Genomic DNA, 21,362 nt, shown 5'->3' with positions numbered 1-21,362 from the left:
GAAATTACAGAAACCCTAAACCTATATGAAATAATTTTGAAAAATTGTAAAACTACATTGTCAGAATGATTTCTGTCCAATTTTTTATATCCTTTAAATTTGTATTATAGGGTTTTAAGGCAGCTGTTATGTCACATAAAGCTGCTTGTTTGTTGTTTTCTCCAAAGAATGTTATATAATTTAAAGTGTGACATATATATGTTACAGTTGCTGTCTCCCATACTAAAGGTTAGCAATATAATTGTCTTTTAATACTTTGCACACAGACTAATATTGGTTAGGAATTTTTATGAACAAGATGGTGTTTATGGGAAAACAAACTGTTTCATAGATTATTCATCCTCAGAAATGATGGAAATTTCACACTTCATGAAATGATTATTGAGAGTGCAAAATATTGGAAATGCTTTAGGGCAATTCTGTCAGTTAAGATTTATTGTAATGATTATGTTTTCCAAAGACATCTTAGTATTTCTTCCTATTGTGGTGTGGGAAGTGGCAACAGTTATATAGGAAAATATTCAGCTACTGACAGTCATGAGAATTTTCTACACTCAGTGATCATGCTGCATTACATACTCCATACCACATATCCCTTATCTTCCACAAGCTTCCTGTTCCATACCACATGTGTAATTATATGAATACACATACCCTGTTGCAGTCATCCTATGGTTCCAAGACTTGAAAATTCTATAAGCTTTCGGATGCGTTCAGCTTGAAAACAAATCAGTTTGTAAATGCTAATATTTATTACACAACAAATGGTGGTGTTTTTGTGGCCAGCTCTTTAACTATCTTTAGACTGGCAGTAGGTAGTGTCTGTGGTTGTATCTCAGTTAATATCATGGTGCTTATTTAGTCTTGTATTTTGCTAACAAATGACATGTTATCATGGTTTTCAATCCTTTGTTTCAGGAAACTACCTCACAGATAACTGGTGGTCGCAATACATCTCTTTCTCTTCAGTGGCCCATCCTTGTTTTATATGGCAATGGAGATGTGTATTATGTTGTAACTTCAGTGGAGTCAGAAAGGTGACTGAAATCATTCAGATAAATTACATGATCATTGTTACATAGTCAGTCCTGCACGGTACAGTGTGTGTATTGCATCACATAAAAATATTTTTGAAATCATGATATTTCCAAGTTTATACCTGAATTGATGTTATCTGAGTGTACAAACAGTTTTGTTAAGAAATCTTGAAAGATAATGTTTTGGATCTCTTTCATTGTTAGCTCAGCTAGGAATAAAGAGATAATATATTGACTCACTAACATCAACAGGCTTTGGTTCCTCCACATGTCAGACACTTGAGTCTTTCTTTATTTAGTCATTCTGAATCTTATCTTGCAGTCATATTTTGAAATTAGTTATGAAAATATTTGTTATAAGGAAAGGTTTCTTGGTAGTATTTTTAATACCTAACTCTTTCATTGCTGTAGGGGAAAATTCAGAGATTCAGATACAACCACTTCATAGGTAATACATCTCTAAAGGACTTTGTCCGATAGCTTAGTCTACTCCCTGCCATTTAATGCCCCCTCTTCATGGTTGGTAACAATCTCTCATATTTCATATTGTTGTTGTTGTATTTGTAAATATTTTCCTTTCTTTGTTTCAACAAGAGGCCCTATTAACTATCTTATCATTGTAAGAGACACACTCTTTACACTGTTACTTTCTAATGAAACGTTTGTAGAATATATTAGCCACTATTTTGTCGGTTAATTCTTTTTGAGAATCAACATTTCTTGTACAAGTAACTACTTTTATTCTTTGTGTGAAATGATGATATATTCACATTGTCACAGTGTTTCCCATGGCTAACACATAATGAACAAAGTTAAGGTAAATACAACATTTCCAAAGGGAAATGTTCTGTTGTGAAAAAAAAGCAACAGGTGCCATAACATACAATCTGTTATGTGAAAGTGATTACTCTGAATATTAAATAATTAAAATTGTGGTTCATACTTAATGAAAAGCCACATCTCCACCCCCCACCCCCTCCTCCCCAATTCCCTCTTCCTCTCCTCCCACTCCTTCCCCTTGCCCATATCAATTTCCAAGTCTGTATCAGAGTCCCTCTTCTGCCCATTCACTTTTTTTTCCATTTCAAATATATTTATTGTTGTGTTTGTTTCTGCATCACAGTTTTCTGCTGCAGTATTGTCAAACAGTTTATGCTATATCTATATTTGTGACTGCTTTCTGAATCTTGGTTTGCTTTCACTGTTGATTTGCTTCCGGAAATATCAGCCTGTAATGCAATGTCCACATAAAGGAGATGTTGAGTTTAAGATAGACACAACAAAAAGACTGTTAGACATTTGAGCTTTTGACCACAATGTCTTCTCCTAAAGTAGACATTATATGATCCATTGATCATTTCCATAATTTTTTTGTAAAATGATGTGGAATGAGTCAGCTTACAATTTAGGTATAAACAACTTGTTTGTAATTTCACCATTTACAGATTAGTTATATGAACACTGGCTTAAATTTGATAATAATGAACATTTCAGTTTTAAATACACTCCACTTTCACTAAGCAACATAAGCTACCAGTTTTTAATCAAAAATTCAGATATGGAATACAAGGAGTTGTCCTGAAGAAATGATTTTAGGCTAGATTCACAATTTGTTTTGCTACATGTGCCCTTCATCATTCGTAATCTATGGTGAAATAAAAAGTAGAAATGACAACCCAGCATTTACAAAACATTTACCTTACTATCCAAGAAATAGTTAGACAGGCTGATATTAGTGTATAATTGGCCCTCAAGCTCCTGAATAACTTCACATGACAAAGTGTTGGTCTGATGAATCCCTGTATGTTAACTACTGTTCGAAGGTAGCCTGCTAATCACAGTGGATGAAGTAAACTATAGGAATAAGCAAATTTCCCTCCACCTAAGAAGACAAAGGTGCACTGACTTGTCGGAAGTTATGGTGTCTGTCTTGGCGACTACACACAAAAGGAACTGTCCATTATTTGAAGAATTACCAAAATCTTCAGCCCAGTCTGTTGCCTAAGATGTAGCAAAATAGGTGAGAAATGATAGCGAGAGGTGTGTGACTCTTGCTTGACAGTGTTTTTGCTGTCACTGCTCAATGAACTGTTGGTCATTGTTCATATCTAGACAGTGAAATCGTTCTTTTTCACCATACCTGGCACCCACAATTTTTTTTTTAGTTCAAAAAGAGAAGTAACGACCATGTTGACAACATTTTGGCAGTGATGAGGTGACTGTTGGAGTGGAAAACTTTTTCCAGAGCTGAGTGGTGAACTTTCAGATTGTAGATCACTGTAAAGGTATGTAAATTTGCAGGGAACTTATGTGATGAAGACAAATAAACAATAAAAGTTGAAATTTCTCCCTCCCCCCCCCCCCTGCCCAAAGGTGTAGTCTTAATGAAAGCCCTTTGTATAAACTACAGGCAATAACTGATAAGTAGTAATAGAGAGATAATGAGGTGGAACAATTACAGCAAAGACATTTTGCTTGGAAGAGTAAGGAAAAGAAAAAAATTCAAAACATATGGCAAACAGTGTAATCAGTATACTTCATGTAGATATTGGAGAAGGAGAAAAATTGAAAGAAATAAAATGTGAACTCTTGCTTCCCAATCCATGCTTCTTTGTTTTATTTCTGTTGCTCTTCCTGAATCTATTTGTATAATCATTGATTACTTGATCTTATTTTCAGCTTCAAAAAACCATTGCTGCAAGGTCCAATATCAATGTTTCCACCTGCTGATGATAATTATGGTGTGGACTCCTGTTCCATTCTTTGTCTCCAATGTGTGCCGCCAGTTGTCGTGATTGCATCATGCTCTGGAACCTTGTATCACTGTTTTCTGCTGAATAATGATGCAGAATCTGATAATGAAGATGACAAGGTAATTTGTTGTTCTAATTTTTCTGTCCTTCTTTTAATTTCTTAGTTTGTTCCATTGATTGAATGTATCAAAGAAGGTGCTTACATGTGGATCATCAAAATGAAAATAGTAACAAGAATAATAATGTAAAATACTCACAAAACAAACTTAAAATAACTTATCAGTCAGCAAAAGAAAGGTGAGGGTGCCAGTCCCAGTCTATAAGCCCATGGTGATTTTCTTCTGTGCAGAATTGTTTGGTACATTCTCAGTTGAGACAATAATAGATGATAAAAATGGCTGGATACAGGAGAACCCTGCCAACTAAGATAGAAATAATTACTGGCTAGAACTGGTAGCAATATTAATGATTGGACACCAAACTTTGAAATTCTGTCAAAAAGCACAAGTAGTGGAATTTTTGCATTTTGTATGTCGTTAGTGTGTTGCTGTGTCTGGCACAGAACATGTTTAGAAAGTATGAACAATATTCTCACAAAGTTGACTAGTAATCCTGTGGATTACGTGCATTTTGTAAAAATAAGGTAGTTGGGACATTTAGTGAAATAAAAAAAAAAATTCATTGCTGGAAAATGTAAATAATCCTGTTTATTTGTGTTACAGTCACTGGTGTCCCAGGAGAGCTCAGCATACACCATTCATCCTGCTGATGTGAGTCTGCATGTGTTTGAGGCTGTCGAATTAGAGCTTGGATTGGCACTGAATGACTCTACTGATACCTACACATGCCCCATCTACTTACATGCTGACTGTATCTCAGCTTCAAGGTGATTTCTTACTGCCTGTGTTTAATAATTCTTCAGATTATAATGTGAAAGTAGAAAATGTTACTGTCGTATATGAACAGAGATTTACTGAATGTGAAGCATTTAAACTGCGAAATTTAATTTTTGAATAACAGGCTGCAACCATGAATTCTTACATAATATGTAAGTGTTATTAATTACTGTTTAGTCTTATGCTTCATAGATAATCATACCACTTGTAAATGTCCCACTGTTACATGAGTGTAGAGTATAGGATGGTTTTTTTCCTTTAGTTGTAACGAAAAAATTTCAGGAAGCCACAGCAGGGCCGGCCGCTGTGACCAAGTGGTTCTAGGCACTTCAGTCTAGAACCACGCGACCGCTACGGTCGCAGGTTCGAATCCTGCCTCAGGCATGGATGTGTGTGATGTCCTTAGGTTAGCTAGGTTTAAGTAGTTCTAAGTTCTAGGGGACTGATGGCCTCAGATGTTAACTCACATAGTGCTCAGAGCCATTTAGCCACAGCAGCGAAAACGTAAGTTAGTGACTACAGCAGTTGGTTTTGGCTTGGTGATATTATATTTAAAAACCTGGGTAAATTTTTTACCTATTTCATGATCATATGGTTATTAAGGTTGTTTTTCAAGATTTTGGGATCTATTCTTATTTGCTGAAACAAGCCTACAGAAGTGATATTTTTCTGTTTCAGATACTTTTGCAGTCATGATACTGGAGTCCATGTTGTCTTCATACCTACTGTTTCTCAACTTGATCAGTTTCTAGATTGTGATGATGGTAAGAACCTTCAGTCAATAATCTGCTTTTGTTATAGGTGATTCGCCAGTAATATTTTATTACGTTATTTGTGCATAGGTAGCTATGGAAACTTGTAACAAAATTCTGTTACTCTATTTTTTCCAGCCTTGGGTCACCTAATTGGTATCGTCCCTTAAAAAGAAATCATTAAATGATTTGATGAATGAATGTCTTGCCTGGTTTGTGCAGTTATGATTGCAATCACTTTAGTATGCATCCTTTTGATGAATTACTGTGTAACATTTTCATACCAAAAGATGATGGTTTGCTAAGTTGTCTGAACTGGCTGGCTGTAAAGATACAATAAGAGAATTTTGTTTTCAAGACAGTCATTGTGTTTCTGTTGGTCTTTTTTATTTTAACTTGATGTTGCACAGTTTCCTCATATCATAAAATAGGAAAATGGTTGCAGTTGTGTTTGGAAACTCTAAACCTCTTAAAATACAAATCCTACAAAAGCCCAGTGACTTTTTCCATAAAAATAAAATTACTTCATAACATACTTTGATTTACTCTTAACACTAAATTTAAAAATCATGTGTTAATAAGCTAAAACCTGTCATATTTTGTGTAGTGAATGTATCTGAAATTTGATTTTCAATTCTTTAATGATGTCCAAAACTTTTGTCAGACAAACTGCATCTGTGCACGTCAATATTGTCACAAAATGCTGTGGTGGAGTACGCAGTGTGCACTCGGGCTGCAGCTTCCTCGTCAGAAACAGGCATACCACAGGAAGGGTCAGTGTTGCCTGTTCTTGGGTTGGTGCAGACACCTGGAACACCAGTTATGCTTGTTGCCCTTCTGGCTAGTGGAGAGGTTATCAGCCTTACTTTGGCCTCAATTCCCCTGCCACTTCCACTAGAGTCTGCAGATAGACTGGAATCTACAAAAGAAAAAACTGAATCACCACTCAAAGCAGTAAGTTTATACATCTTAGGACACAATAGACAGCTTGTTATATGTATTGTGTCTCTTTGTTTTGTTTCATCAGTCTTTTGGCACAAGGCTGTAAACCTTTGTTACTGAATCCTTAAGCGAGAGAAAATTGTATGAAAAGAAAAAAAATATATTATAGTTATGTACTTACAATTTAAATATAATAGTTCGTTGCATACCTACAACATGTATCACTTGATTTATTTGGTTAAGCTTAGTGAAAAGGATGTATTGGTTATTTTTCTAGTAGGTGTAGTTACGTATGTAGCTTATAATGCCCCTGAACTTGATCACCAATTAGCCTGTCCTTTTAATTGTAATTTCAACATTTTCTTTCATTTATAGATGCTGAAAGAACCTTTCAACATGCGTATTACAAATATGTTAAAACATGATGTAACACAGCCAATCCTGAAACTGGGACCTCAAGCAAACACTACGCCTCAAAAGTATATGGAGGTATTTACTAATTCACAGTTTTGATACACAAATTAAAGTTTTTATTGCTTAATGTAACTGACAACCAGCTTTATTACTAATATGAAGGCATTACTTGTTCATCAATGTAGAATCTTGGTTCTGTATTAGAAATATGGCTATTGCACGGTTTAGTGTGCTTTAACTTGTTATTATAAAGTTATAAACTTAACTATACGCTGCACTAGTTGAGTTTACTTTTTATTTATGCATATTTACCAGGGTGTTTAAAGTAGCCTGTTGTGTCATGTAACATGCAGTGTGCAAAAAAACTATGAGTACAAAGTTTTAGAGTATTTAGAGGAGTTAAAAAGATAATTTTTTTAATGTTACAAAAAGTCACAGGTGCACTATTTCCAAACTAGGGGTCCACAAGATTTTGCTGCTAGACATGTTCAGAGTCAGTGTTCTAACTGTGTGATGAATATTGTTTTAGAGATTTTGCTGCTTGAAACAACCAGATGTTTCATGAATAATGGCTACAGCTTAAGCCAAATAGGTAGTCCACTCTTCTGGAGTGTCTGTTGGTGTCACCTATCCCAAACTCACCATATAAAGAAATCCACAGGAGGTAAGCAACATCTCTAAAACAATATTCATGCTGCAGCAGTTCAAACACCATGTCTGAACATCAATTGTGTCAGACCTTTCATAGACCACTAGCTTGGGGGGGAGGGGGGGGGGGCTGGTGTACCTGTGACATTTCTGTCCTATAAAACAGTGAAAACAGTGTTTCTTTTTATCTCGTCTGAATGCACTCAAATTTCATATACATAGTTTTTTTACACCCTGTGTAAATATTTCCACTAGCTCCAGTCTGAAACAATCCAAATATTCTGTGTATTGTATGTTACATTCAGTTTCGGCCTTTGTGACCTGCAATTCTTTCCCCAATTTTTCCATTGTTCCTCTATACCTAAAATTTTATTTGATAAAAAACACATTCTGTTGGGATTAATGGCCAGTTGGACCAGTTGTGTTATTGAAACTTACTTCATAGTTGACATTGCTGGTTTATTTCAGCAATTTTCAGTATTATTTTGTAGATTTATCTCGACAAAACTATTCCATTTAAATTTATAATATCAACATACATGCTTTTCGCAATTACAGCTTGTAAACCAGAGTACACAGCTGTTGCGAGAAGAATATTTTTTGAAGCATGACCAAGTCCGAGAAGAAATTGATAAACGGTATGTTGCATTTATCGGCCCATTTCAAGTCACTTTAGCTCTGTGAAGTGAAAAAGATAAAACAGTATTCAAGTTAATTTACCACTATGTTTTCAAGTTAATGTAATGAGAACTGATGTGATATTATTAGCATTTCATAAAGACACACTTGTAACTTGCTGCTTGGCTAGTACTTACCTTTAGGATGCAAAATTGCTGTACCACCAATAGACACTTTTAAAAGTGAGAAAAACTATATCTTTTGGACCTATTATTTCCTTCTTGAGGAAGGAAAAAGGTGCAGGTTGGTAAAGGTTGCATGTTTCCCCTTGATTCCACCACAGGTGGGCTCCTCCATCGTCAAGTACGAGAGTCATGAAACTCCTATTCACCTTTGCTGACCTATCTCTCTTTCCCATAGGAGGAGGGAGCTAATAGCTCCAAAAGCAAGGATTTTTTTCCACTTTTAATTATTTCTATCGAGAGTACTATATGTTAAAATTAATTTAATGTTTTCAGGACTTTTATTTTATTTCTGAAGTAAATAGTTGTCTCTCATTCCAAACTTCTTTTTCAGTGTTGGCCCTTGTTATTTATGGGATAATATAGTTATAATATTTCTTTCACTGTTTTCTACACAAATGCATCTGGCTAATGGCTTCAAGATAATGTTGTTAAAATACTTTGCACTGTACTTATCAGTTATTGCTTGTTTATTGCTTGGTAGTCATACTGCTCTTTACTATAAAATCAGATTCTTTTCTTATAAAACTGTCAATTTAGCTTTGAAAACGTGAGTCCCAGGGATGATATTATATACTAAATACAGACTGTAAAAAATCATGTGCGTAAGAGTTGCCAAAGAAACAAGAACATGGCAAACAGTTGTGTAGAAGTATCAACAGAGGATCCACCTTAAAATTTTAAAACCAAGATTCCTGTGTTATGAGACAACAGCAATGTAAAAGACAAAACTTATCAGAAAAATGCTACAAGTTTGAGAAGCACAGAAAGAACGACAACTTCCAAAATGGAGAAAGGCATTTGTGATACTTAATTCTTGCTTCAGACTATCCTGTACCCAAATCAAATCCGACCTTTTTTCCCAATTTTCATGGTCCAGAAATGCAACTGCAGCTTAGAGTCAAGATCAGAGCCTAAGGCAATTCCAAACAATGTACTAGAAGCTGCCGTAAGTAGTTATTTTGCCACATATGCTGTTGTGTTCGTTTTTAGAGTGTTGCATCTTTTTTATTTTTTATCATGGGGAAAATTCAAATTTAATGTTGCTTATCTCTGAAATTAGCAGTTTTTCAAATACTCATAGCAAAACAAAAAAAAAAAAATTCTTTACATACACACTATCAAAACAGGTGCTCTTAAGAAACTTTCACAAGTTGTCAAGCATGATAAGTACAGTTTTACATTTTGACAGTTCCAGCTCTGTTCTTAAGCTGTCAGCACACTTCAAGGTACATCAAGCCCTTTAACAGTGCTACCATTGTTTTCTACGTAATAATAATAAGTGTTTCATTGCCGTAATTTAATTATGTATTCATAAGTACAAATAAGTTCCACATTTGAACATAAGTGTTCTTAAAAGTGAACTTTTATGAAACCATGTTACTTCCATGAGAGATTTCTGCCATAGCAAATGACTGATATGAGTCATATGTTAGCCACACTGCAAACAGTGGGTGAAACCTTTCCACAGCAGCAAATCCCTCCTAACTTCATTTGTGTTTCTTCTACTGATCCCAAGGCTGTTTGTCTCAGGTTTGCAAGTGGATTGACCAAGCGTGGAAATTTATCCCGAATAAAACTATCTATCACACATTTTTTTAAAATGTTGTGTTTCTAACATGCTTGATACCACAAAGGATGATGCTCTCTATGAGGAGAATAGTGACAAGGAATCAAGTGGTGATGACTCAGAATCATCTGCTAATAATTAAACAATATTCAGAAATTACTACTACGAACTTCTAGGACTTGTAGAGGGAACTCATGTCTAAAAACATAGAGCCATTTGAAAACATGTTTGCTAGGTAGGTATGCAACATGACATCAGTTACATTGGATCAGATGTTGCCATTTGGTGTCTATCCTATCTCTCTGACCTGGTTTGAGCCTCTTTCATGTGTCTGTGAGTGTTAGAGCAACATGTTTGAGTACATATATGCAGAATACACTGACAAGATCCTTTGAAATGGCAAAGCTTACAATAACGGAAGAAATGCTCGTCGCCTTTATCAAGATCGTTCATCACAGCATCCAACAGCTTTGAGGAGGGGAACTTCACTGTCAGCAGGCTTGACTGAGGTGCTACAAGAAGACACTGCATACCTGAATCAGAAGGTACCGTACTGCATCACATTGAAGGCAGCCTGTCAGCAAGTCCAGAAGCAATTTCTTTGGCTACTAATGAGTGAAATTGTAAAACAAGTGATATACTGGGTCACACCTAATCAGTTACTTGTAAAAGTGGTACGTTTCTGGACATGGCTTCCAAAAATATTATTTACACACCTTGCTCTACAATTCCAAGAAGTTTGTACCAGGAATTTCTGAACACCCTAGATGCGTTTATGATAGTTCACTTTCCATTTCTAAGTTATTTTCTTTGTAGATATTTGATGGTATCCTGCCAGTCAATGAGCCTGTGCTACTACAAATGAGAAGATATGATGTATGTTTCTTATGTGCATGTGTATGTGGTAGCTATTTACGTCTTTTTGCTTGTTATGTGTTGTAAATTTGCATTCATGTTTGCCACATTATTTGAGGTTTCTCTGTCAGTTTGGTCTACCGTAAGCCTGTTTGAGCATCTTCTCCGGGGATGGGGGGAGGGGGGATGTGCTCTTCTTGTTGGCTGATGTCCTTAGGAGGGAGGATTCATACTGGCATTTCACCAAGCATATAAGAAATCTTGAAAAATACCAACTGTTTTTAAGCATGCGGCAGAGGGAGACTTGCCTGATATTGCCACTCACCTTCTAACTGTATGTGGTTGCTAATTGTGGCCACCTGTTTTCTAGGTGGCCGTGCCCTAACTTGTTTGTCGAACAACATGGATAGACATAGGAGACACGGCTGGGGAAAGATTTTCTGCATTATAACAAAGCTTACAGTTCACCATTTGTACTGACCACTTGTGTTGTAAATGATTCTGTGTAGACAAATTATATTGTTTAGAATGTTAAAAAAAGGTAATCTAATAAAGCACACTGTTTGACATCTAACAAAAAACTATACAAATCAGTGTCTTGAATATGTAGTCTGCTCTTCACCAAATTTATATTCTTTAAATCAGTAGTGATCCTCTGTCAAGCCAAACTGCAACTTTCTTGGATGAAAACACTATATTTCATTAAAATAAAGAAATACATTGGATGACATTAATGTAATATGGGAAGACTGACATATGACTTACACATGTAGCGCTATCATCTGTAAAATTCTTAGTGGCCCCAGCTACCCTAGTTCTGCTCAGAATATTTTGAGAGATATCATGAATTCTAACTGCTGTCAGCATTTTTAATGTAACTGTAATAGGCTAAATATAAATCCCCCCCACGAAGTTTCATTTCTGAGGTTCAGCTTGCATTTGAGGTCTACTTACATTTGGGTAAATATGGTAGAGGTTATTGTTGACATATAGTTGCAGGATGAATTCCTCCTCCCTCTTCTATTTTTCTGCAAACTGAATTTGCCTTTAGCTGTCCATCGGGCACATCAGATCCTTAAGCATCATGTCTCCAACAACATTATTTTCCTATAATTCCGAACTGTATTGGTGTTTGACTAATAACTTTATAACTGCATAACACTGTAATCATCATGATCTCAATAGCACTTTAACACTTCTATTGCAATATTACTCCGTAAAATTATAATTATCCCATCTCTTGCAAACACTAGAAATATTCTGAGCATTAGACTATTTTGTTATAGCAATGTTCTGTAATAAAACGTGTCATCCAGCCATAAGCATGTTACTTCATGAACTTCATGTAGACTACTATTTAACACTGATATTGTGTTTCATCTAGTCTCCGCATTATGCAATTTGCTGTTGACAATTTCCTGTTATACTTTGTATAGCAGGAACAGCAGAATCTATTCAGTTCACAATTCATCCCCCGTTCATTCATCATGTTCATAGATCCCACCTTGAAGAAGAATCTCCGGTGATGTGGAATGAGTCAAGGCACACATCAACAAAGTGTTTGTCTGAAACTATTTAATGATTATTGTTACACTACTATAAACCATTTGAGCTAAATGTAACAGCTGAGTACAAGGCAGTCTCTGTATGGGAACCACATCCTTCACTACCATTCTAAAAAGTATTTGTAACTGTGCAGTACCTATTTTTAACAGTATTTTCCAAGAATTGAAGATGATCATTGACGCTATAAGTTCTTTTTTTATTAGGAAACTACTTCTGTTCTACATATGAGTAACTAAGCTTCTTTTAACTTTATTATTACTATTGTTATTTACTAAACATGAATAAAAACTGTGGAATATTGTTGTAATGAAAATGGCAACCAGCCTTACTAATATGTATTTTCTGTTGGTTTTTTCCAAATGCTGAAATATGCTACCTTGCTGTTAATAATAAGCCATTCACATTACCCTGTCCTTATAGATAATACAAAATTTAAACCTTATTCAGAAACATTATTATTATTAGTAGTAGTAAACAAAGATATTTCATAATACTTGTTTACATGCAGGGCACGAACACTGCGTTTGATGAAGGACAGACAGTTAAAAGAACTTGAAAATCTTGAACAAGATAAAACACAGCTAAAACAAGCTGCAGAACAGTTAGCTGAAAAGTATGAGGACACAAAGGACAAACAGGAGGAGCTCAGTAAAAGGTAAAATAAAAAAAAACCTTATATTCTGGACGAGTTAGTAATGATTTGGAATTAAATTGTAGCGTCAGTCTAATATGTTGTTGTTATTATTCTCAGTATTTCAACCAGCCTTGGTGATAACTGTTAAAACCAAAATGAAACATGGAAAATCCAGGATAGAATGTAAGAATGCAATGAAAAGAATAGTTGCTACTCACCATATAGCAGAGATGCTGGGTTGCAGAAAGACCCTTCTGCAGCTCAGTATTTCGGCTTTATGATGAGTAGCAACTGTCCTTTTCATTATATTGTTAAAACCTAAATGAAATTTACTTTGGTACCACCGTTGAGACAACCAAGTACTAAAGCTGAAAGGAATTCTCAAAATGACTAATCACTAGTGTCTGCTAAATAATGTAAATGTCGTGTGATGAGGGCCTCCTGTCGGGTAGACTGTTCGCCGAGTGCAAGTCTTTCAATTTGATGCCACTTTGGTGACTTGCGCGTCGATGGGGATGAAATGATGATGATTAGGACAACACAACACCCAGTCCCTGATCGGAGAAAATCTCCAACCAAGCTGGGAATTGAACCTGGGCCCTTAGGATTGACGTTCTGTCGTGCTGACCACTCAGCTACCGAGAGCAGACTAGTGTCTGCTGATAATCGGGAATTGTCATAAAAAATTTTCTGACACGTAAGCGAGGTACTGCAATAACATTGCGAATCTCCTACTTATGAAGGTATACCAAAGTGAAAAACTGACATCCTCTGAGTAGATTGAGCAGATTTACTTTAAGTGAAATAACTTTGTGTTACTTTAATAAATGGTGGGTCATACTCTAGCAATGTGGTAGTGTATTCTTACAGCTGGTGTTCTGCTTCCTGTTTACCACTTGATCTCTTAAATGCAGCACATTGTGAAGATTTTTCAATGCAGAGGGCCGGGCAAGGGAGGGGATGGGGGTTAGAGAAAGAGAGAGAGAGAAACCACTCATAAGTGGTCAGTGCCACTATGGTCATGAATGGGTGCATGGGTGTGAGTGTCTGTTACACATGTGGGAGAACTTGCATGAACTGGAAAAAGAGTGATGGCGTGAAAGCTAATAAAGTCTCTGTACTGTTGCATGGGTCTACGTATGTCACATCAGTCAATTGCAGGTTGTGCTGGTACTGTTGTGTTTGTAGCAGTAACAGTCCAACCGTGGTAACCATGTAAATCAGACTTCGTTTGTGAAGTGAACAAAGTACTGTATGCTGTAAAATATCAGGAAAATTCAGTCACCAGGATAGCAGGCCAATAGACCTGTATTATCCAAAAAATAAGACAAGTTTGTGGTTACAAAGCTCATTATCAATGATGCTCGTACATTGTACTATACACATTTTATGAGAAATACCCTTTTTGTTTTGTGATATTGGTGTGATGGCCTTAAGAGAGTAACAAGCTGCAGTCTGCTAAAAATGTGTGTCCAAGTTTTACAAAAATATTAATGCTTCTGGGAGGCAATAATAGAGTTGTTGTGTTGCAGGTGCAACACCATTCTCTCTCTCTCTCTCTCTCTCTCTCTCTCTCTCTCTCTCTCTCTCTCTCTCTCTCTCTCACCCCCTCTCACCCCTCCCCCCTCCCCTTCCCCCTCCCCTTCCCTCTCCCCCACCTCCCATCCCCCCACTATCCCTCTCTCTCTCAAAAACATATAACAAACATCTTTGTAACATGCAAACACAAAGAAAAACATAATTAACTTCTACTCCCTCTTTTTCTACATAACTTAAAAAATAAAAAAACTTTTGACTTAAATTATGATTTCATTTGGGTGCTGAGGAAGTAACTGCATTTCTTGCTGGCAAAAATACGTGCAGATGACAAGCAAAACTCACTAAACATTATATGCATGTAAAAGTGTTACTGGTTCCTTACAAGGTTATGGCTGCATTTTCTTATTTTTGTTTATTATGATAAACTTCTGTCTTTCCAATCAGAAATTTATTTTGCACTTAGAACTGCCATATTTTCTCTTAACTAATAATTCATTATGTAATGCCCTGGATGTTCATGTGGAATGATAGTGTTACTAAATTTTTCTGTTATAAAAATAATTACTGTTCCATTTTCAGGGCAGAAAAGATTCTTCGTCAGGTTGTCCGATGTCAGCCTTTGGTGTCTGCTGCTGAGAAAAAATTAGAGAGACAACTTAAAGAAGTGGAAGAGAAACTCAAGGTTTACAAGAGAGCAATGAAGCAAGTAAAAGCAAAGGAAGCCTATCACAAAGAGCAGGTTGTTATTGTTAAGCTTTGTAAGCTTTTAAAAATCAAGATAAACTTATTTCTGGATGCTTTCATCAGTGGTCACGTACTCTCTAAAAAGTATAATTTATTGATGTGATGTAGTAAAGTTGTTCTCAGATCCCAGTACTTTGGATTTGTAGTCTGGCACATACGGACTGAGCCACATAGTTTATTAAAAGTGGACACTGTACAATAATTTCACAGATCTAATAGTAGCTGAGATTAATAGCACTAAAATGCATTTCATATGCATGCTTTAAAATATATTAATGATTTCAGGTGTTGCAGTGGCAAGCCCAGCTGAAGGAGAAGGAAATTCAACTAGGACCAGGCCGAATAAATAATCTGAAAGTAACTCTCAAGCAAATGTAAGTGTCATCCCTCTACGTGATATAAAATACAATTAACTGTAAATGAATCACAGCCTCCAGTGTGAATTGCTATTTGATAAACCAAAGAAGAAAACATGTTTATCGTTTTATTTCATCATTCTCCTTTTTTTCTAAAATTTGGTGGAATACTTTTTCCAAAACCAATTTCTTAGGCTGGACATAATGTATTAAGTTTTGGTATTTAGTAATGTTATTTTTTTTTAATTAAAACAGTTGTGATCGCATAAAAATAGACACGTCTTCACTGGTCATCGGAGCTCGATTTGAAATGGACTGTAGACAGTTCTACACCAGCCAATGAGATTCCAGGTCATACACATGACTGGAGAAGCCCCTGCCAGTGGAGGGATACAAACCTGACTATCGCCTGTCATACAGCCCGAAAACCAGGAGTAATTATCTATGGTGCCATTTCTTTTCATAGCAGGATCAACTTGGTTGTCATTCATGGCACTCTTACAGCACAGTGATAGGTCATTATTCCACACCATTTCATTGCCTTTCGTGACAAGTCATCCGAGGTTTACATTTCAGCAAGGCAATGTCCGCCCACACATGGCAAACCCTATCTTGGCCAGCAAGGTTGCCAGATCTCTCCAACTGAAAACAGTTGGAGCATTATGGGCAGGGCCCTCCAACCATCTCGGGATTTTGATGACCTGTTGCACCAGGTGGATAGAATTTGCACAATATCCCTCAGGAGGACATCCCATAACACTATCAATCCATTCCAAGCTGAATAACTACTTGCGTGGATCAACATGCTACTGACATGCTCAATTTGTGAAGTTCTTTCCTTGAATAAATCATCTAATTTTTCTGAAATTATAATGATTTGTTTGTCTGTACGTGTACAGATAAAATTCATTATACGCAGTAGGTGTGTTCCATGGATGACTACACATACCAAATTCATGTAAATCAATAGTTATTTTATGTGTAAAATATGGGGTTAGGGTATCATTTACTCCCTGTTAAGTGTAACATAAGAGTCATACCTTCAAGCAGGTGTTTGTCAGCCAGGCGAGGGGTAATGCAGTTCTGTAACACTTGTCATGCTGACATGATTCTCATGTGGCATCACTGACACGTTGCTATCTAGGTCCATCTGTTTTCCAGTGTTTGCTCTCGTTTTTGGTTTCAGTAAAACCCCATTTCATTTCAGGCATGTGTCAATTTTTACATCTCTTCTTACATTGTTCCATGAATTAATGCATTTCCAAATGTTAACTGGCTTTTGGGTCACCCTGCTTGCACATAAATTCATGAATGTCATGTTATCATGTGAGGATTTCCAATTGACAGTTCTTCCTTACGACTTGCACTTGATTTTTCTACCAGCTCTCGTGAAAACATCTGGTGCAGGCAATGGCTGCTCCTGTTCTGCACTTGCTGCTTCGTTGTCCTCTTCTGAAACCAAAGGCTCGACGAGACTCTCTGCTGTTTCTTTGGCCTCCACGTTTTAGGGTGATTTTGCAGACCGAGGAAGGAGTGTACCCTCTTCGGTGTAAGCAGGTTTAAGCCACTCAATTGAGACTGTCTCTTCTTTACCATCCTTATCGATTTTGAAGCTGTGGCTTCCTCTTGTGATTACCCTGTATGGTCCAGAGTAAGACGAAACAAGCGGCGGGTGCACCGTATCATCCCTAAGTCACACATGGCACGTTGCTTGCAGGTCTTTATGTACAAACACTCTCCGGTCTCCGTGTCTGACAGGGTTAGTGGGTTTGATGTTTCTTATTCTAACGCTGAGTTGTCTCGCGAATTGCGTGCATAGCTCAGGGGCGAATGGCTGTATAGATGTTGGAACGATAAATTCTCCAGGAACCCTTAATTGCTCGCCATAAACCAATTCTGCGGAAGAGCATTGTAAGTCCTCCTTCACGGCCATTCTCAATCCGAGTAGGACCAGCGGTAGTGCTTTAGGCCATGAAGTGGAACTACACATTAATGCAGCTTTGAGCGTGCGGTGTAGTCGTTCCACCATTCCATTACTAGATGGATGATAGCTTGTGGTGCGTAGGTGGTTGCACCTACACAGTAGTAAAAGTTCATTGAAAAGTTGGCTTTCAAACTGCCTTCCGCAATCTGTTGTTATGTTTTGCAGAACGCCAAACCTGGAGAACCATGAATGCAACAGTGCTTTTGCAACCGACTCCGCAGAAATGTCTTGTATTGCAACTACTTCTGGCCACCTGGTAAAACGATCAATGATTGTGAGCAAATAGCGTTGTTTTGAAGAGCATGATAGCGGGCCCACAATGTCCACATGTATATGTGAAAATCTTGCAGATGGCGTCGGGAAGTCAGCAATAGGTGCAAAGACATGTCTGCTGATTTTATTACGCTGGCATGTTCATGAAGTAACAGCTTTTTCATGAGATGAGAAAACATTTTATTTTCTAAGCACAGATCAAAAACTAACAAGAATAAACAACTCGTAACCAAGCCGACTACGGCAAAGATAAATATCTATCAGCTGCAGCTTTCGCCCGCTGTTTTTGGCGCAGTGGATAAATGACGTCGCCACATCAGCCCCACTCCTTTTGAAACCTTGTGCACCAGGTATGTGGGGAAACTTGCACTTGATTTTTCTACCAGCTCTCATGAAAACATCTGGTGCAGGAAATGGCTGCTCCTGTTCTGCACTTGCTGCTTCGTTGTCCTCTTCTGAAACCAAGGGCTCGGCGAGACTCTCTGCTGTTTCTTTGGCCTCCATGGGAATCTGGGAAAATGCTTTGGCGCAATCAATCACACTAAATATTTTGGCATTGCTAATCGTACTGTTAAAATCAGTCACATTGGGTACTGGGTAGCGGTCGGGAATTGTGCAGGCATTGAACGCCCTGTGGTCTCCACATACTCTCCATGAATTGTCTTTTTTACGGAACATGTGAATTGGAGATGCCCATGAACTATCAGACCTACTTACAATACCTGTTTTTAGAAGTCTGTCGAACTCAGCTCGCACCGCGAGCAGCTTCTCTGGAGGCAGATGCTGCGGGCGGAAAGCAACGGGTTGACCTTGTGTCGTGCTGATGTGGTGTTGAGTATTGTGTCTGCATTTCCTGGTTGCGTTGACGGGTTCAGTAAGTGCTGGAAAGTCTTGAAGCAGTTTACGAAAAAGTGATTCCTCCGACAGTGCTCTTATATTACCTACAGTATACGAATCGTTACGACTGTCGGGTGTCTTCTTGCGTGACGCACACGTGTGCGCCCCGCTTTGTTGCGGGTACGACATCATATTAATTTTATTACACAAAGAGCACATGTGAAATAAAGACAGTACGAAGAATGAAAATCAGAAATTTTTAATGTGACTGAAGTTTCATCAGTGACATCATTACATAAAACACACTCAGTTTACTTGTTATGTCAAATCTGGGTGAAATCTCAAGCTTTCAATGAAATCTTCCATCACCTTCACAGTCTCACCATCAGTGCAGACGGGATGTAATGATGATGTACGCTGACCAATCACAAGCCATCTTTGGGCTACATATGGTCACAGCAACATAAGCTGTGAGAGTCTTTTGTTCCTATTTCCCTGCCACCACCTCAGCCGAGCTCACTGCAGTGTTAAAGTTAAGCACCCTTGTTAACATGTGATAATTGTGTGTGTGTGTGTGTGTGTGTGTGTGTATGTGTGTGTTTTTTTTCCACAACATCTGAAAAAAGTCATTGTCTAGAAGTTAAGCAGTTTATCATTCATTCTATGCACCTCTCTCTCTTTTCTATTGAGAGTGAGTGTGTGTTTAAAAATGTTCATTTCATCCCTATTATCATGAAAGAAGTGTCTGGTGCTGCAGTCCACATTCTTCAGACAAGATAGGTCCCATGGAAATTCACTATATGATGTAATTACATCTCAGTAGTTTACGGAAAGAAACCAGCAACTCCCACATTAATTTCCCACACTCCTCTGCTTGTGAAGTATTTGCTGGAGGAAAGTTGCCAGCATCACTTAGACACCCAAGGCAACATTAAATAGTTTCACCTCCAGAAAGCTTTGTGTGCACGAAAATAATTATAATTGCCCTATGCACTCATCAAACACTGGTGTCACATGTCTGCCAGTCCCTCTAGGCCACCACAACTAACAGCTGCCAAAGCAATCTCATTGTTTTTACATTTAATGCGTATCTTCTTATGTTTCATTTCAGAACATACCCCTGTAGCTGCTCTATAATATATACGTAGAGACAGACGAGGTTATTACAGCTTGATGTGATTCACCTTTCATTGAGTCGAGTGGTAGAAGACAACTGCTAGCCAAGCATAGTTCTTGCTTGAGAGCCAGGTGTCTGCTGTGTTGCCTGTGTCGTGCACAAATGCAGATCCTTGTCAAGCTTGGCTGGCTGCACACTAACAACACTGCTTCCTGCTACAGCAGTCTGTCTGTCAAAAAGTTATTTTATTCCAAGCAGAAATGTGTGACCTATTTTGTAGCTGACTCCCTTTTTCCCTTCCTTTATTCAGAAGACAGCGAAGTTACTGTTACTGATAAGTGTAAAATTTGACCATATCATTAGCTTAATGAACAAATACAAAAAAATGTAAATCAATAAAAGAGTGAGCTTTAGCCTGATTTTCAAGTAATTGTACTAGAAAAATAATAGATTGTTCAGTGTATTAGCTTTTCATTATTAATTAATTACCTTCAGATACTATATAACGCAGCTCAATTACCTTTCTTTGACAATGTTTTTGCGTGAGCAGATGGAATTTATTATTATACTATCTGAGTTTGGCTCATTGGACACTTTGTTTTCATTACAGGGAAGATAGCATTGGAGAACTAGTCAAGACGATTAATTTTATCAAGAAGGAATTGAATACATGATTGCTAGTTTTTACTGTTAATGAAATTTCTGTGGTGTGCAAAGAATTGCTGTGAAAATATTTATTTTAGTACTAATAGTATGTTGTGTGGTTGAAAGCATTACTAAAGTGCAACGTATTTCCTATTTTGTATGGCACACTGATTTTGTACCAATTGTATTAAATTATTTTTCTAAGAAATAAAATGCAGTTGTTTTGTATTGTGAAAGCAAATGTTCTTGGCTGCTTCTTTTCTCAGACACAGTGAAATGTCGACAAATATTTTCAAAGTGTCTTGCAAATGAGTCACATTGTACCTTGCTTTTTTTCTGTATTACAGGTATACCATCTTCTGTATTCATTTTTTCCTTTCTATCCTGTTCAGTAAATTACACAAAGACATGATAATACATTCTCACATAACTCAGATAACTCCCTAATAGCCATATCAAAGTGATAAAGTCTGAATTTGTAAAAGGAAGAATGCTGTCATGGAGTAAAAACTTAAATATTAATCTGAGACATTGAATGGCTGGATATTCTGTTCAGGCCATATTTTTGTACAGAGTGGCGACATGTGCCTTCAAAATAAATTTCTTGGCTTCTATTTAAATGTGCTCCACTGCAGAATGTTCATTTTCCTTGGACTGATCGTCTTGCCAATAAGGACTCCTTTGACCATCAAGAATGGCAAGAGAATTAATTTCAGTGGTAAAACGTACATCTTGGCCATGTAATACTATTCTTATCCAAGACATAAGTTACAGGTAACTGTCATGACATGATAATTTAAATTCTACGACAGAAGTTAAAACAACCTCTTCAGGGTTGCCAAAATACAGTTTGGTCCAAAGGTATAAAAAAGAGTATCTTTGCAAATGATTTTCAATTTTGCACTGATAATGCAGAAATTGTGGTCTTTGTCAGTGATGC

At 37.1% G+C, this 21,362-nt stretch overlaps 1 protein-coding gene across 1 annotated transcript in view; it reads left to right on the top strand.

Annotated features, from left to right (window-relative positions):
- The window catches only part of LOC124711508 (nuclear pore complex protein Nup88), a 529,721-nt gene extending 509,063 nt beyond the window's left edge, over positions 1-20,658 (top strand). Inside the window, exons 5-15 of the mRNA XM_047241622.1 lie at positions 919-1,037; positions 3,717-3,909; positions 4,513-4,676; positions 5,365-5,450; positions 6,103-6,392; positions 6,756-6,869; positions 8,001-8,080; positions 12,802-12,948; positions 15,046-15,205; positions 15,496-15,584; positions 20,388-20,658. Coding sequence (XP_047097578.1) covers positions 919-1,037; positions 3,717-3,909; positions 4,513-4,676; positions 5,365-5,450; positions 6,103-6,392; positions 6,756-6,869; positions 8,001-8,080; positions 12,802-12,948; positions 15,046-15,205; positions 15,496-15,584; positions 20,388-20,451 — 1,506 coding nt within the window. The 3' untranslated portion in view covers positions 20,452-20,658. The remainder of the gene's footprint in view (positions 1-918; positions 1,038-3,716; positions 3,910-4,512; positions 4,677-5,364; positions 5,451-6,102; positions 6,393-6,755; positions 6,870-8,000; positions 8,081-12,801; positions 12,949-15,045; positions 15,206-15,495; positions 15,585-20,387) is intronic.
- The last annotated feature ends 704 nt before the right edge of the window (positions 20,659-21,362 follow it).

This window comes from Schistocerca piceifrons, chromosome 8 (assembly GCF_021461385.2).
Source record: "Schistocerca piceifrons isolate TAMUIC-IGC-003096 chromosome 8, iqSchPice1.1, whole genome shotgun sequence".
NCBI lineage: Eukaryota > Metazoa > Arthropoda > Insecta > Orthoptera > Acrididae > Schistocerca > Schistocerca piceifrons.
Note: the sequence above shows the minus strand (reverse complement) of the source record. Positions and strands in the feature narration are given on the sequence as shown.